The 17,220-nt window shown below is 35.1% G+C and overlaps 2 protein-coding genes across 2 annotated transcripts in view; both read left to right on the top strand.

Moving 5' to 3' along the window:
- The window catches only part of LOC111085752, a 16,509-nt gene extending 2,325 nt beyond the window's left edge, over nt 1-14,184 (top strand). Inside the window, exons 2-5 of the mRNA XM_022385818.1 lie at nt 562-1,383; nt 6,563-6,869; nt 13,112-13,272; nt 14,049-14,184. Of these exons, the coding sequence (XP_022241526.1) occupies nt 562-1,383; nt 6,563-6,869; nt 13,112-13,272; nt 14,049-14,093 (1,335 nt within the window). The 3' untranslated portion in view covers nt 14,094-14,184. The remainder of the gene's footprint in view (nt 1-561; nt 1,384-6,562; nt 6,870-13,111; nt 13,273-14,048) is intronic.
- LOC106459336 (protein WBSCR14 homolog) overlaps nt 1-17,220 on the top strand; it is a 55,756-nt gene that overhangs the window by 24,332 nt on the left and 14,204 nt on the right. Inside the window, exons 7-10 of the mRNA XM_013918957.2 lie at nt 562-1,383; nt 6,563-6,674; nt 13,587-13,795; nt 14,077-14,188. Of these exons, the coding sequence (XP_013774411.2) occupies nt 562-1,383; nt 6,563-6,674; nt 13,587-13,795; nt 14,077-14,188 (1,255 nt within the window). The remainder of the gene's footprint in view (nt 1-561; nt 1,384-6,562; nt 6,675-13,586; nt 13,796-14,076; nt 14,189-17,220) is intronic.

A 17,220-nucleotide genomic window follows, 5' to 3' on the forward strand; every position in this document is an offset into this window, starting at 1 on the left:
GAGAAAGAATAAACTAGTTTTATTTAAGAAAGGACTTGTATCGCTGAAGTTTCTTGGGAAGAATTTCTACAGGAAATTAACAAACGAACAGAGACGTAACAATGGTTTTGCTTAATACAGAGCTCTTCAGGCCAGCTGAGATACAACAAACACAGCAGTGGTTCGAACAATATTTATATAAGTCAATTTATACACCAACAATTGTTATGGTGTGTATGCCTTTTACAAACCAGCAAAGAATGATTACAAATTTAATTGTTAAGAGACATTAATATTAGGACTGTATCATTTTTAAACAATACTTTCTTAATGTAGTCCCTTAGGGATTTTCAAGAATTAGAAGAGTGTATTATAATAATAGTATTCCAACCAAACCTTATTTGTCATAGCCATACTCATATTTTTTATGTTTAAGGCAGTGTGTATACAGCATAAAATATGAATATGTTTTTTTCATTGTTTTATAAAGAATGGTACCTGGTTAATTCTACTCAATACTTTGTGATACTTTATTATAGAAATTAATAGTGTGGATTTTATGTTTTTCTCTTTTTTTTTTAGGTGCCATCTGTCACTGTGCCTTTGCAAGTCCAGAGTGCCAGCACTGTTTCAAATATTCCTCCCAATGGCCAGAGTGCTTTTTCTTCTTCAAAACTGCAGCATCAAGACTCCATAGCTCCACAACTTCAATTTTTGGAAAACAGTTTTGTCCAAGATAATGAATCATCTTGTCAAAATCAACAAACTTCTGTATCGGTCTCTTCTCCTCCATTTGATATTGGTAATTCAACTGCTGGTAGAACAGGAACAGATTTATCTCTTATGCTTGGCTCTACTGATGGTTCTAATCTTGAATCACATCTCCAAACACAGTTTTCTAACTTATCTCCTACTGTTGAGTCTTTTTATATCAGTCAACAACTTAATTCTACTCAGTCTCAACCAACATTAGGACTTTTTTCTCCTGCTTATAGCCACCACCAAACTGTCACACAGTCTGTACCAATGTTAGAACTCACACCTTCTACTTACAGCTCTGTTTGTACAATGCCAGTATTCAGCTCACCATCTTCTATTGAGAAAAACCATCAAACGTTGGTACCACCAGTCATGCAATCGTCCAGTGACAAGTGGACTGCAGCAACAGAAAAGCTCAACTTGCATTCTCAGTCTGTTAGCACCTTAGTACTCGACAAATTGTATAGTGATGCATATAGTCCAGAGAGAATGCAAGAGATCAGAACCACAACTGCCAATAAAAGTTGTGTACAACCGAGGCGACATTCTTTTGCTGGCACATGGCAGTCACAACAGAAAAGAGCTGGAACAAAAACCTTAGGAAAGATTACACAAAAAACTCCATTTGCTGTGCCAAAACCACCTGTAAGTAGTGTTAAAAGTTTACTCTTAATCAATTGAAAATTAAACTTGATGATAGAAATTTACTAATGCTCTTCTTTATAACTATGAGTATTATTGTTAGGGTGGTATTGTTGCTCTGATGTTCTTTCTCCTAGCTATATATAGAAGATTGTTAGGGTGGTATTTTTGTTTTCAAGTTCTTCCGCATAGCTGCATGCAAAGAATTGTGTGGTATTGCTGCTCTGATGGCCTTTGTGTAACAACCTGTAGAGGATTGTTAGTATTGTATTGTTGCTGTAAGGTTTTTCTTTATAGCTACATGTGAAATGTTGTTACTGTGGTATTGTCACTCTAATATTCCTACATGTAGAGGAGACAGAACACATTGGATTAGAATTTTTCTTCTCACCTACAGTAACTATCCAATTAGAAATGACAAATAGCTAAGTTGGCTAAGTCACTACATCAGTTATTTTTATTAGTTCTGGCCATAATGGTTTTTTTTATTAATCTATGTAAAAAGTAAAAGTGATCCATTGTACCTCAGCCTAGATGTAGGCTGAATCACTTGATGGAGCACAGCAAACTGGTAACTGATCCCAACAAATTTTTGTTAATAATGAACATTTTATTGTAATTACAGTATACACTGACATCACACTGAACATATTTTACAGGCTGCAACACAGTTATATCAAATGAAATGAATGATCAACTATTTGTACAGTTACAGTAATTTCAAAATACAAATACCCAGTTTACAAATTCCTCAACAACAAAAATCAGAAATGACACACTAGCTTCAAATTGCTATGAATTTGTATGATTAACTGCAGTTTTTATATTGCTCTGAACTTGTATGATTAACTCCAGTTTTTGCTTAGAATATTCAATGATGAGCACTTACAAAGAGCCTTCATGGTACTTTAGATTCCTTGATCAACTTGATCCACACTGCTCCGAGTTGCTTTGCACCAACTATGGCTACATAGTATAAGTATCTGTATCTTTCAAGTTAAATTTTTTTATAGATCTTAAACATGGCTATTAACCCTTTCGCGACAGGTTAGGTATAAAATACACTAGTTCGTATTCACATTTGCACATGTTAAGTATTTATACTATAACTTTTAATGCAGTATGAGTATCTTCACAAAATTTGGTAGACTTTGAGTAAATATTACAAGTGTTTTGTACACAAAAAATCAGATTTTTTAACAAAGTATTTAACTAAAGATTTGTTTTTTAATATATTGAGTCTGTTTCGTTACTAGTCCGAGTGCGAAGTGATTTTCATGTTATGATTAAAAAAACTATTCTTCATCCCATAAATCTCAAATATCATTTGTGTAGTCTCTAAAACCTCCTAAATACCTTTCAAACATTTGTTTTCAGTAAAACTTTATATTTTATCTGTTATTTTCTCTACCCTAACTCTATACGGACTATGTCAATTTGATGGACATTGTAACTACCATAAAAGATTAGGAAATAAATATAAATTATGCTTTTTTCATTCTAGAATGACTACAAGTTATAACACAAATGTTTAGTCTAAATAGCTTAAATCTCATAACATTATACATTTATATATATATTTATTATATTGACCTTCCAGCCATGCCTGGCTAACAGTACAGAAGCTGTAATGATGAGGCACACATGCGCTCATGTTATTGTATCCGAGAATATAAAACTGGCCTTTACAAAGTGACCTGTCTTGGGTGTGTTTTACTGGACTAATATTTTGTAAAATGCAGTCATAATACATTTATATATGTATATACATTATTATTATTAACAATTAAGTTCTTAAACTTATTTTTCTTAAAACATAGAACAGTAAATAAAGAAGTATAGAAAATAATTATTTCTTCTAGTTATGAACTTTCTACTAATTTGCTGCTAGCCATAGATGCTAGCAGCAAATTTCGCATTTGGAGGATGTAAAATGAAAAAATTTTTGTAGGTTTTATATATACATTTGAAATAACCAAAAATCATAAAATACTATATCAATACCATAGAATTCCACTATAATTTATTAAGCTTAGTAACTAAGATGTATTTGGGTCTAAAAAATATTTAATTTTGAGCTCACTAAAGTCTTACTTTAACACTTGGAATCCAGCATCAAAAGAACAAGTTTGATGCCTGAATATTTCGGCGAGGCTGAGAAAGCCACTAGGGGGATATTCTGAGCTTTCGATTGATTATTCACATGTCACAAACAAAAGTAGGTGTACGTAAGTGTTTCCAAAGATGGAAAGAGGTGGGCAGGGCCACTGTGTTTTATTCAGTAAATGTAGCAATATCTCAGAAAACAGAAAAGATAGGAGGTTTTTATTTTATATTCTAGCTTGTCAATATCGGTAATTTGAGTTTCTAATTCGTAAGAAACTATAAACTTTGTTTTTAGACATCACAAATATCTAGCTTGAACCAATGCTGCATTAAACATTCCACATGACACACAAAATTTGATATTTAGGTGTTTTTTTTAAATATTTACTTTTAAATTAAGACATAAACTAATGTATAATACTAAAATTTGAATTATAATCTACAATTTGATACTAAACTTATTGACATAAATTCATAAAATAGTAATTCAATAAAATTTGGAATGCAAGTCAACAAATGCAGTGACATGGCCTTTGACCCGTGTTGATAGAGTTAATTACATGATACACTGGTCTTGGTATCATCAATTTTTTATCTTACAATATCTCTGAAATATGAAAACTTTACTTTGGTGATGAAAAAAATGTTTACCCTCACATTTTCAAGACATTCTGCAATTTGTTGTTTTTGAACAGAGCAAGCGACGGACTTGCCCATTGATATGAACTGATGACATCATCACAGAATTATATTCAGTATATAGCTAAATATAGTCAGTGATTTGTTGTAACGCAGTTATTGTTGCACTGATACTGTTAGGATTGGTAATATGGTAATGTTGCTCAGTGTTTGTTTCTTGTAACTACAGGTATAAGACTGTTTTGTTGTATTGTTTCTCTAATATTGTTATTTTTAACTATCAGTATAGAATTATCTAATAATTTTCATTGTAACTGCATATCTAAGATTGTTATTGTTAATTTGATATTGTTGCTCTTATATTGTTATTTTTAAATACCTGTATTGTATTATCAGTGTTATTGTTACTGTATTGCTATTCTTGTAACTACATGTATAGGACTGTTAGTATGATACCGTTTCTTACATTAATATATATTAGGGATCATCTGGAAATTTCCTGAATACATGCATGATTCATGGTGTTTGGATATTTATCTTCACTTATCTAATCTTGGCTACTAGCCAGAGATGTGTTCTCTTTATATATGTGTGTGTTTGTGTGTAATTTTAGCAAGAACTTGATCTTTCATAATATCTTAGTATGCATACATGTATAGTGTTTCTTTCATTTAAGCCCTCAAAGGCACAACATTAAGTCTGTGGACTAAAATGCTAAAAAAAAGGTTTCAAACCTGTGGTGGGCACAGCACAGATAGCCCATTGTATAGCTTTTTGCTGAACTACAAAAAAGATCTTTAATTTGAGCAAAAACTAAATTTCTCTGTATTGCACATGTTTCTAACATACCTTTTAAATAAAGTCTTAGTCACTGATAAGTGTCAGACCATTTTATTATGAAATTATGAATGGATTTTAGAATCATTTTTTAAATTTAAGAGTTAATAACTTTTTATCAATTAATAATTTAAATGTACAAAACATTTTCCCACTCAGTGGCTCAACAGTAACCTTGAGGGCTTGTACTAAAATTTAGGTTTGGTCCCTGTTGTCGTCACAATTTAGATATCCTATTGTCCAGCAGTTTACTTAAACAGAATGAACATAGTTTATGCCTAACATTTTGTATTAAGTTGTATCATGATATTTTATGCTGTATAAATAAACATTCAAAAGTATAAGTGATATATTTATAATTTTTCAGCTGTGTTAAACCATTATGAAAAGCCATTAATTCATTAAAGCCAATGTCACAGTTGGAGTGAATGGGTTAATAAAACTTAAAAAATAAAACATAAATGTCTCTTAGTTTGTATATCTTCGAGTATTTAAAGACAAAATTAAGAACAAGAAAAATCTTACCTTTTGCTAATTTTAATGTTTAGTATTTTGTAAAAGTTTCATTTAGTTGTTTGTTGTCCCCCAGCAACTTTTGTAATTTTCAGCTAGTTTTATGTTAATTTAAAAAATAAAACAATTATTAAATTTTTTCAAAGCCCTTTGTAAAAATCTGAGAATTTCACATAAAGAAATAAAATGTATATAACTGCTTTAGAGCTATATTTTCTTTATGTTATGAAAAATAATGTATTGCCATGATGAAGCTTATGCATTTCTGAATATAAAGTTATAGAAAAATTGGAGATAAACTTCATGTAAGTTGTTTTTAGCAAAGTTTATCTTGTAGGTTCTTATTGAAATAAGTGAGTTAACTGCAAGGTGATTTTATTGCCTTAACATGTTAAGAAAAAAGATGAAGAGGAAGTTAATTTATAATAAATGCTGAGATAAGAATTTTTTCCTTGATTTTTAAATCTCATTTATTGTGATTTCAAGTAGCAAGAATGTAAGTGACTTTTTTTTTATAGGTAATTCATTTTACAAATTTACTACCTTTGTGAAACTTGGTCTAATTTTTTAAAATATTTTATAATTTTGAATGACACTAAATGTTACTTAATTTTCAATGATGTGTCCCCTGTTGGCCAAGTGTTAGTTCAGAAGGTTTATAATGCTAAAAGATACAGTGGGCGCAGCACAGATAGCCCATTATGTAGCCTTGGGCTTAGAAACAGACAAACTCGATATAATTAATTTTTTGTTTAATGTGTATATGTAACAATGTTAAATAAGTAATGCTTTTCTTTTAACATCAATTGTTAAAATGTGTTTCTTTCTCTTTTTATTGAAAAATATTCTTAACTTTAGAGTTAAAAATACATTTCTTTAGAAATTATTTTTATCAATTCAGTAGAAACACAGGTTGTACCTTTTCATGGTATTAGTACTTTTTTAAATAATTGTGCACCATTGTTTGGATCTTTTCAGAGTTCTATCAAATATGTTTTTAATTAAACTAATTCCTTCTGTTTATTGAAAATAGTAGACATGATTTATTTTTAAATATGCATTTGATTTGTTTTTGTTTTTTTTTCAGTCATATACTCGAGTGCTTTCCAAGTTTCTCCCTTCAACACCTGTCACCGTTAGTAATCCAGCCACAGCTGAAAAAAAAATTTCCACAAATAATATTGGAGTTTTTATACCAGGTACCATTAGCAGTACACGTCATACAGTCTCTCAAAATTTACTTTCATCATCAGCATCCCTTACCACAAAAGCTAACCCTGATCTTCTCCTCAGGAATAGTAGTGCCAAATTAAACTGTGGAGGTTCCATTTCATCAGAAACCATACCCAACTCAGGATCGAACAGTTCTTACCTAACAAAGCTGTTAAGCTCAGGTTTGAGAACAAGAAACTTATTTTATTGATGTTGCAATATTTCACATATGGATTCCCTTTGTTGATTTTGTTTTTGCTGGTGGTGTATTTTTTAAATCCTGCAGTGGTTATATAATGTCCTTCAGCTTCTTAATGAAAACTGTTACACCGATTTGTCTCAAACATACACATTGACTAGCCACTTTCTTAGGACCTGAGCCATAGATGCAAATTAAGTTGATCACATGATTTATCAGGCGATCATTGAAAGCTAAAGATATTGCAGTGTTCAAAAAGAGGCATGATGGTGGGTGTATGTAGAGCAGGTGCCATGGTGGTCAAGATGGTTTCACTGATAGGTTGCTCCAAGATGTTGGTCATTCAATTTATCAGCAATGACAAAGAGTAAATAAAATGTCTGCCAGTAGGGAGGAGAATTGTGACTCCAAACATGAAGTGACAGAAAAAGAAGAAAGGCAGTTAGACAAGATAGGAAAGTACAACAGTCATCAAATGGTAGACCAACTGACAGAGACATTCAGAGCAGGTTGATCTACACTAATCTACAGTCATACCTAGCAAAGAATGGACTATAGTAGTAGGAGACTATTGTGTAAGTCACTGATCTCAGTTGCTAATGAGAAAAAATGCCTTGTTGTGTAAGGAAGGTAGATATTTGACTAATGAGGACTGGCAAAATAAGTGATATAGTCCAACATGTCATGCTTTACTCTTTTTTTTTGCACAGGTGGAATGAGACAGATTTGCAGAAAGCCACATGAATCACTTGACCCTTCTTGTGTTGTTCCATCTATTCAGGCCCCTGGTGGTGGAGTTATGGTGTGGGACATATTTCCAGTACGATACCTTACCTCTTCTCACGTAACAGCTTTCCTCAATTTGTGCTGCTTTATGTTGCACAATTTTCGCTCACCACTATGTTTATATATGGTATAGCTATGTTGTAGCATGCAATAGGAGTGTGACACACTCTCCTATAGTAGCTGTCTCCCTCTATACTGCAGACCACAATCATCACCTCTCGATTTGGTACTTGTGTATATTGATGTTTTTTTTGTTGTTGTTTTTTTTTTTTGCCTTGTGAACTTTTCAGATTTAGGCATTTTTTCAGTGGAAGTATCTACAAAAACATTATTTCATAAATATTAAATGTCATTAAATTCCACTTTGTCTGGTGTGAAACAACATGCTAGCTTACCAAACTATGTTGGTGTTGCATTTGTCTTTATCTGTTGGGAGAGGTGATGGCTTTTGTGCAATGAGAGGTGAAGTCTTTCATGCAGCCTGAGATTTCATTTTTTCGTTGGATTTAAGGACCTTTGCCCTCCATTTGCAGTTAATTGTTGAGTACTGAGATTTCTACTAGAGCCTTAACCTTCGGTTTTTCTCTTCCTCCTCCAGTGTCTCCTGTTCCTATTATTTTACATCCTCCAAGAGATCTTGTTTCTTGCCAATGTTGGTCCTAATTACTATGATCGCTATTGGATTGGTTTCTCATCTTATTCCAGGTTTTTCTAACCATCCTTTCATGGTTCCCAGAGAATCTGTAGATAGGTGTCAAGTCTTACAACATTCCTGTCTCATTCAGTTTCTCATCTTCACTCGCTTTCCAATGGGGAATCTCTCACCCTACAGTGGTCTTTCATCCCAAGTCTTGGGATGACTGAGATGGACATCGTGGATGCTTCTTTTCTCATTTGGCTCTGTCCCTACAAGCCTCCTACAGCCACCCTCTTCTCCTCTTTTGGGAGGTGGTATATCTTGGGTTGGTTGATTCATCTTGAAGGTGTCTCATCTCACACACACTTCACTTCTCATTAATTTGAGTGTTTTTTCGATCATATGTCCGCAAGGCCAAACCTCCTACTCTTCTTTTGAGAGACATGGAGCGATTATATTCCTGTGCCATATCTTCTCTTTCCCTCACTATGCAGTAGGTTCTCTCTCTTTTGGGACTTGGGCTTTCATGGAATCCTGTATCCCCATGGGTCATGCTCATTTGCAACATCTACAATGGACTGCACATTCTCTGGACCCTTGATTGGGATTCTTTGACCTCAGACAATCTCCTTCCTTAATTAAAGACTTCACCTGGTGACTTGATAAACCTACTCCCATAGTGGGTATTGCTCTTTCTCTCATCCAGGTCCCCCTTCAATTTCTAGATACTTCCTTGATGAGATGGGGGATGTCTCGACTTTCGCATTAATTCAGATTTTTGGTACTATGACATATCATCCCTTCAAACCCATCTCTTAGAACTTTTGGTAGTACATCGAATATTTGATTTTTTTAGGATGGTTTGAAGACATCTGTTGATGATATTCTATACAGTCAACTCTAAAGTTATCTCCTCTATCAATCACCAGGGGGACACTGTCTCACTCCTCCTGTTCCCACATTATTGACCTCCTTTTCTGTGACCATTCTATACCAGTACATCTAATAGCTTCTTCTATTCCAGGTGCCCCTCTTGCCGTTGATCATTTCTCAAGGCCCATCAAGATACTACCTACGGATTGGTCACTTGTTCCTCTGATGTTCAAGTTGCTGTACTCTCATCTGGACACTCTTCTTCTCAATGTTTTTGCCACTCTTCTCAACTTCCTACTTCTCCCTTTTCTGATCCCCTGTTTCTCATCCCTCAGCTTTAGCTGGGGACCCATCCCTCTTGGACTGGTCCAACTTTATTCTCTATGTCTACCCTTCTACTCGTTGTCTTCCTCATGATTTCCCTCATATTATACACTCCATGTTGAGCCCTCCTGATAACTCCTTACTGGCTGGCTCAGCCATGGTTTCCTCTATTGCACCTTCTCCTCTTTTCCTCCCTACTCCTTCAACATCACTCCTCTCTTTCCCATCCATCAGTGTTATCATTCCAACTTCATATGTGGGTTTGATCCTTCTTTTTTGTTCAGTTCATTCTTCCTCCCTCAATGTCTATCCATGGCAATGGTGCATTTTTCACAGTTGGTCCATGTGTCATGTTCTTCTTCAATTTCCTTCCTTCTATCTCCCACTTTTTCCGAATTTTTTCATTGGCTGTTCAAACGAGGTTTCTCGCTTTCGACCATGACTGGTTACCGGGCAGTTCTACTTAATTCTTTCAGGTTTTCTTATTATCATCATGTATTCTCCTCTCCTGACTTTTCCATAATTTTTTGATAATTTTGCTACCTGCGTCCTCCTCATTATGTACTCCTTCCTAATTTAGACCTTAATACTGTTCTCCATGTCCTTACCTTCCTATCTTTGACACTTTAGTCTGTTGTTCCTTTTACCATCTTTCACTTAGGTCTTACTTCTTATTTTTTGCCTGTAGTCGTAGGAGATTTGATGTGTATGCCATTGTTGCTTCCCATGTTTTTTTCCTTCTGTTTCTCAATATTATTCTCATTCTGTTCCAACTTGGTTTTTCTGTCCTATCCATGTTGTTCGTTGTTTTTTGGCTCACTTAGCTCCTTTTCACGGTTCATGCTCTCATCTATTTATTCATTGGAATTCCTCATCTCTTCATGATGTTTCTCCTATTACTCTCAAAGTATGGCTACAGCACCTCATTCATTTAGCCTGTGCTTCATTGGATCTAGTTTCACATTGACTCTTTCAAGTTTCCTCACAAAATACAACACCTTCCTCTCTCTCTGGCTCTTCACTTCCATAATCTGTTGGAGGATTTCGTGCCAACTGACATGGGAACTACCCTACTTACTTTTGTTGCACATTTTCTTCATCTTCTGTTTGTCTCTTCTTCTTCTTCTGGATATCAACTTCTTCCTGTCACCATTCTATATACCCTTTATTGGTTCTGAATGGGTAAGTTGTCTTTTTATATATCTTACCTTTACAGTGGTCTGTTTCTACATCTCTGGATCCCAGTCAATGGCGAATAGTGCCTGTTTGGGTATACATACCTGTACGTCTGAGCCATACAACTTTACAGGTCTATAATGCTCACTGATGAAATGGTTTATTCCACAAGACTGCTTGAGGGTTTCTTGTGGTATCTTGCTTCATAAGTAAGGTCTGTACCAGACTGTACAAACTTGTGGACTATCATGATTGTTGCCCATCCCTCTGGTCCTAGTTGAATAAACTGGACCGGCCTGCTTTTCATGGTCACCCATAGCACTGTCTTATGGTTTTGAGTTCCTCCAGACTCCCTACCACGTAGTTCCCCCACTTATCCAGAGGAGTACGGGAGTACTTGCCACTTATTTCTAGCTATTGGTGTGGTGGACATCTTCCACTCAGTCGAGAATACGGTGGAGGTGTTTTGTCGGTTTAGATGGTGACTACTGTCTTCCTACCATTGACAGGAAGGCAAATTCCTGATGCCACCTGGTTTTGGACTGGAGGAATCCACCACATGCAGTTCACCCCTCCAACTGGCTTTCCCCATCCTACAGCTGCCTTAGTACAAGTTCCTGGATGGTCTGGTGTTTGATTGGTGCATGACCAGCCAACATAAGCCCTCACACATGTGGTTGGTAGTGACCCTCCCTCTACCGTAGACTGCATGAATAATTCCCGACACTGCCTGGTTTTGGGCTGGAATTGACCCACCACATTTGCATTCTCTCTTCCTACCATTGCCCAGATATTGGGTTCCTGGGTGGCCTGGTGTTGGTTGTGTACTGGATCTGCTTTTCTTTTTTGCTTCCTGAGCTTGAGGTAAAGACATTGGGATCCTCCTCCTACCACAGACTGGACAAAAAAATACCTGATGCCACCTGGTTTTGAACTGAAGTTAGCTCATTGATTATGGTCTGACATGTCCTAGCCACTCTACACAATCTGGCACATCCCATTACTGATTGGATTGGCATCTTTTCTGCCCAATTTTTCAACACATTATCTTTACAACAGGCAAAGAGTATGTCTGGAGTGCAGTTACCCATGAGTGTGACCCTATACATTAGGGTATCTCACTCCATAGGTTCTCTTCGAGCACTTTCTGAAGAGTACTCATCTAGGTAACTTTTGTGCCAGTCCTTCCACCTTGTCAGTGTGGGATTTTAGCTATTATGTGAGAGGAGGTAAGGTATTGTATTGGAGGTTAACATTTTCCTACACTGAAAATATATTTACGATAAACACTTATCTCTTTTCCTACCCATCCTTCCCACTTCCGGTGCATCTTTTTTTTGCCTAATCTCAAAATAAGGATTGTGCTCTACAGTATAGAGGGAGTGAGCTATGCTAGGATGGTATGTTGCACTCCTATTGGTGGAGGGTTGTTGCATCCTTCTGTGAATGCTACAACACAGCTATACCAAGTATAAACACATGGTGTTAGGTGAAAGCCTCAAGGTTAGTGGCGAGTGAAAATTGCACAGATAGAGAGCATCACAAATCAAGGAAAGCTGTTATGTAAGAGGAGGTAAGTATCTATTGGAAATAAATTTTTATTGAAGGAAAATATTAACTTTTCTGGTATACCCTGGATCCCTTTAGAAGACAATGAAATCCACAGGTTATTTCAGCATAATTTCAGATCAAGTGTATATCTAGTGGTGCTTTATGTGATGGGGACAGTTACTATTCACTATGCTGAAATTACACATGCATGGTTTGAGGAACAAGACAGAGACTTCAGGCATCTCCCATGGCAACCACAGTCCGTGGATCTCAATTCAATTGAACATCTGTGGGACGAACTTGAAAAAGACACATTTACCATCACAATCTTTAGCCTACCTTGCTTCATGAATTGCATACAGTATCAATGACTGAATAAGAAAAAAATCTCTATAGAGACCTTTCAGCACCTTGTGAATCCTGTGACACACCATGTCATGACTGTTATTCAGCACTATGTTATTAGGTATAGGTCTTAATAAAGTAGCCAGTTAGTGTATTTCTGCGAACTCAAGCTGTGTAATGCATGGTGATATAACTGATCTATCCTCTTCTGAGAATTCTCGTATTTCTTTAATAATCTTTTCTTGCACCTTATGAGTCAAAATGGCTTCAAACATTTTTCTCACATTTAAATAATTTTATCTTCTCAGTTAAGCTTATATAATAGATAGGCTTCAAATGATATAGGCTTTCTTAGGATAAATCAGCTAATCAATTAACCTGTTTTGCATATTTCCAAAAATATTATTTACCTTTTATTTTGTTTTGTTTTCACTTAGGGTAATTTTTCTGTACTTCCTAAAGCACTTTAGAAGAAATATGACTTAATCTTTTTGTCATATATATTTCATAACTTCAAAAAAATATCTGTTTAGGTGTTAGCAAGTTTTTGGTTGGAAACCAAATCCAGCCACAAAAAGTTATGAATGTGACCACTGTAAGTACAGTACCAACTATTGCAGTAATCACAACAGGATCTGGTTCAACTACAGCTACTCGACAAGCTTTTATTCTACCATCTGTTCCCTTAGCAACGGTAAAATATTTTTTGTATCTAATATCAAAAGGTAGTAATTTCTATCAGTTTTTTATTTGTAGATATGTGTGATGGGATAAATAATCAAAGGTTTTATTTGTCTCTCAGGAATCTTTAATTATAACTATTGATCTTGATATAAGTGTTATTTGTTTGCACAACATTTGCATTTGTAAAAGCATATGAGACCATCTTGTATTTCAGCTGAATTTAGTAGTTGGGTTTTATTCACTTTGAAGTGATATAGATTGAAAAATTATGAATATTTTCCTAAATTCTAGTCAAATTAACCAGCTAAGAACTGCATTTTTGAGGTACATCAGCTGTGATCAGTGCAGCTAGGCTGACAGAAAATGCTAAAAAAAGGCACATCAGCTTGATCAGTGCAGCTAGGCTGATAGAGAATGCTAACACAAAAGGTATGTCAGCTGTGATCAGTGCAGCTAGGCTGACAGAGGATGCTAAAAAAAGGCACATCAGCTTGATCAGTGCAGCGAGGCTGATAAAGAATGCTAACAGAAAGGTATGTCAGCTCTGAACAGTGTAGCTAGGCTGACAGAGAATGCTAAAAAAATTAGGTTTTTGTGTTTATACGAGGAAGACAACAGCTATGTGTAAACTTTGTTTATATGAGGGAGACAACAGCTATGTGTGAACTTTCTTTATTTGCACTCATTTGTGCTCTTCTTATTGATGTTATTATCATTAGTGGTAGATTTTATTTGGAGAACAAAAGACTAAACTAAAATACATAATAAGTTTTGCATGTTTTCCAGATTGATCACAATATCCCAAACATTACAGGTGACTTCTGTAAGTGACTTTCAACGTAACTTGCTGGTTGGAGCAGCTAGTCAAGCTTTAATTGGTCAGCCAGTTACAAGTAAACTACCACAGTCTTCTATTTACGTCAGCAGTAAGTTTAAAACTTCCTTCCAGATTATTGGTTTAACTTTAGTTCATAAAACCTTTCTCTTGTATTTTAAAGTGAGAATATTTGTCTAATAAAGTAACCATCGTTGTTAAAAGTTATTGTAAATAGAATCTAAAACAAAAATAGTTTTTATGTAGCAGTGTAGTTCATTCTGCATTTTATATAGTAAATAAAAGAAAATAACTTTTACAGCAATTCAGTGAGTCTTGAAGATTAATGGCAGTAGATTTTTAAATGGTTAACTAAACCTAAAGAAACAAAATATAAAAAGTATAAAATACAAAATGATGGCTGTAAAGCTGCTGTTAAGTTTGTTTTTCAGTGGAACTTTAAGCAGAGTAGAAATAGTAGGTTTGAGAATTTTAATGGACTGCAACTGCCTGTTGAAAGAAAAAGAGACTAGATAAACATGTCCAGATAAATCAGCCTTGGCTTAACATAACTGCAAAACAGGACATATAAACTGGGTTCAACATACAATTTTAGACAAAGCTTGCTGCTGGAAAGAAAAAAATAAATCAAAGAAGCTATCTACATCAAACTGCACCAGCTTGAACTCAATGGAGACAGTGGTTTGCACAACAGTAACCTGTGTACAACCACCCTTAACACACTACAGATACTAGAACAATATCATAGTCCCATTAAAAACACCTGCTAATCACCTCACCTGCTCAACCCACATGGTCCGAGCTTTATCTCATGGCCACACTTACCTTTATAAGACATTACGCAAATACCTACAGTAACTTGAAGAAGACCTTACTATAAAAGTCTCCTTTTCTTTCAATAGTTAGTTCTCAAACCTGCCACCAAGCTTTATTGTAAAAAATAATAATAATAATTAAGTTGATATGATTCATTAAAATATTGTGACTATTGCTAGTTGTTTTGGTTTTAAAATAAATATACATTACTCTTTCGGTGGTAAACGTATCAAATGGTTTATAATTTAATTGTGATATAGCAAAAAAAGAAACCTTCATAATCAACATGTGTTACATATTATCAGTAGTATGGATATGTAACATTCAAATGTGAATATTTATAGACTACAAAGTGTTTACTATTTTAAATTAAATAATGAAAATCACATGCAAGTAATTTCTTAAACATGCACGTATGTGTATATGTGTTTACTTCAATATGCTTGCACAGAATTTCAAGTCTTCAGGCTAAAGAACACAGTTATTGTGGCCTGACTGGAGGTCACAATTACATTATATCAAAATGATTTTTAGCCAAATCATACAAATAATATTAAAGATAATTTACAACATGTGTTCTCATCACAAGAAACAAACTACTCCATGTTTTTCATTGTGGATAAGAATAAACAAATGATATGCCATATGTTCTCATAATGGATAAAAATTAACTGTACAATTAAGTATGGGAATAAAATCATGTAACCTTAAGTATGTAAATAAAAACGTACAACATGCTACCTAAAGAATGGGAATAAAAACATATACAACATGGCATCTTAAGTATGGGAATAAAAGAGTGCAAGCTGCCATCTCACATGTGGTGATAAAAACTTTTACATGATATATAGATCACAAGAGAGGATAATAAAGTTTACATGCATTATGTTAATAATGGGGAAAATAAAACTGTTGAAACTGTAACATGTCAAATTACAAAATTACATGTTAATTGAACTGAAACGTACTTTCCAACAAGGTACCTTACCTTCTCATTCAGTGCTGCCCTCTATTTGCAACAAATATTTTCACACGCCACAAGCTGTTCATTCTCTCACACACCTCTCAATTCACACGTTTTAACTGATTCTCACATGCAAATTATCATGTGACAAACCTCCACTAATAGAAGTGCCCACACCCATGTGACTCCCTCTATACTATTCTACCTAACTATCACTTCTTGTTTGCCAGTGCTCATGTTGGGATGCTTAGTTTGTGATCTCTTGAAGTTTTTTTTATCTTTGTATCAATTTACTCTTATTGAGTTTACTATTTATTATCCAATAGCACTAATTTGTAACTTATTCCAAAATGGAAATAATTTATATTTCTACCAAGTTACAGTTTATCCCATGGGTAATTTTCTCGCTTTCATCTTACTCTCATGCCTATCCTATGGTGCTTGTTCACCATCCACCTCCTCTCCGAGGTGATCCACTGAGATCTGGAGGGTATTTTGGGGGATGTTTTTTGCACATGTAGCTCCTCTGTTGTTGGGATCTTTAGAGGAGAGATGTGGTATTGTCCCAAGCTCGTTTACCACCTACTTATCTTAGGGACTTACGCTTGGCCCCTTTTCTCCCTAGGTCAGTATTTGGAGATCTTCTGGCAACTTTGGAATCCAGAGTGGAATCAGTGAGATAACAATTGACTCTTTCCTCGTTGGTTGATCGTTTATCTTGCTCTGAGCCTCTACCATCCTGTTTCCATTTCCCATCCTAATCCTTCTCAGCCTTTACCTGTTCCTTCCTCCAGGAAAGTTTCCTCTCATTGTTTTATTCAACACAGAGTGTCACGTTGCCAACAGTATCAGTGACTACCCTGTGGGTTCTGGTCCTGTGGTGACTCGTGTATCCAAGTTTGTTCCTCTATGGCGGGAGTTCACCAAGGATCTGTGGGTTCTTCAGATTTTATCCGAGAGATTTGTCATCAACTTCCTCTCCCTTTCCCCCATTATCTCAGAAACTCATTTCCTTTCCATTGCCTTGGAATCCTAACACACGTTAGCGTCTGTCCGAGGCAGTACAGGATCTTCTTTCTCAGAATGCCATTGAATGAGTTGTTCACCCTTCTTTGGAGTTTTATTCCAGGCTGTTTGTGGTACCCAAGGAAAGAGGAGAGGGTAACCTATGATTGATCTGTACAGGTTCAGTAGATTTGACCGATCTTGCAACCACCATAAAAAATTGGGAAATAAATATAAATTTTGCCTCTTTCATTCTAGAATGTAGACAAATCATAATACAAAAACATAAATGTTTAGACTAAATAGCTTAAATCTCATAACATTATACATTTATATAT

Source organism: Limulus polyphemus, unplaced genomic scaffold (genome assembly GCF_000517525.1).
Source record: "Limulus polyphemus unplaced genomic scaffold, Limulus_polyphemus-2.1.2 Scaffold595, whole genome shotgun sequence".
Lineage (NCBI taxonomy): Eukaryota > Metazoa > Arthropoda > Merostomata > Xiphosura > Limulidae > Limulus > Limulus polyphemus.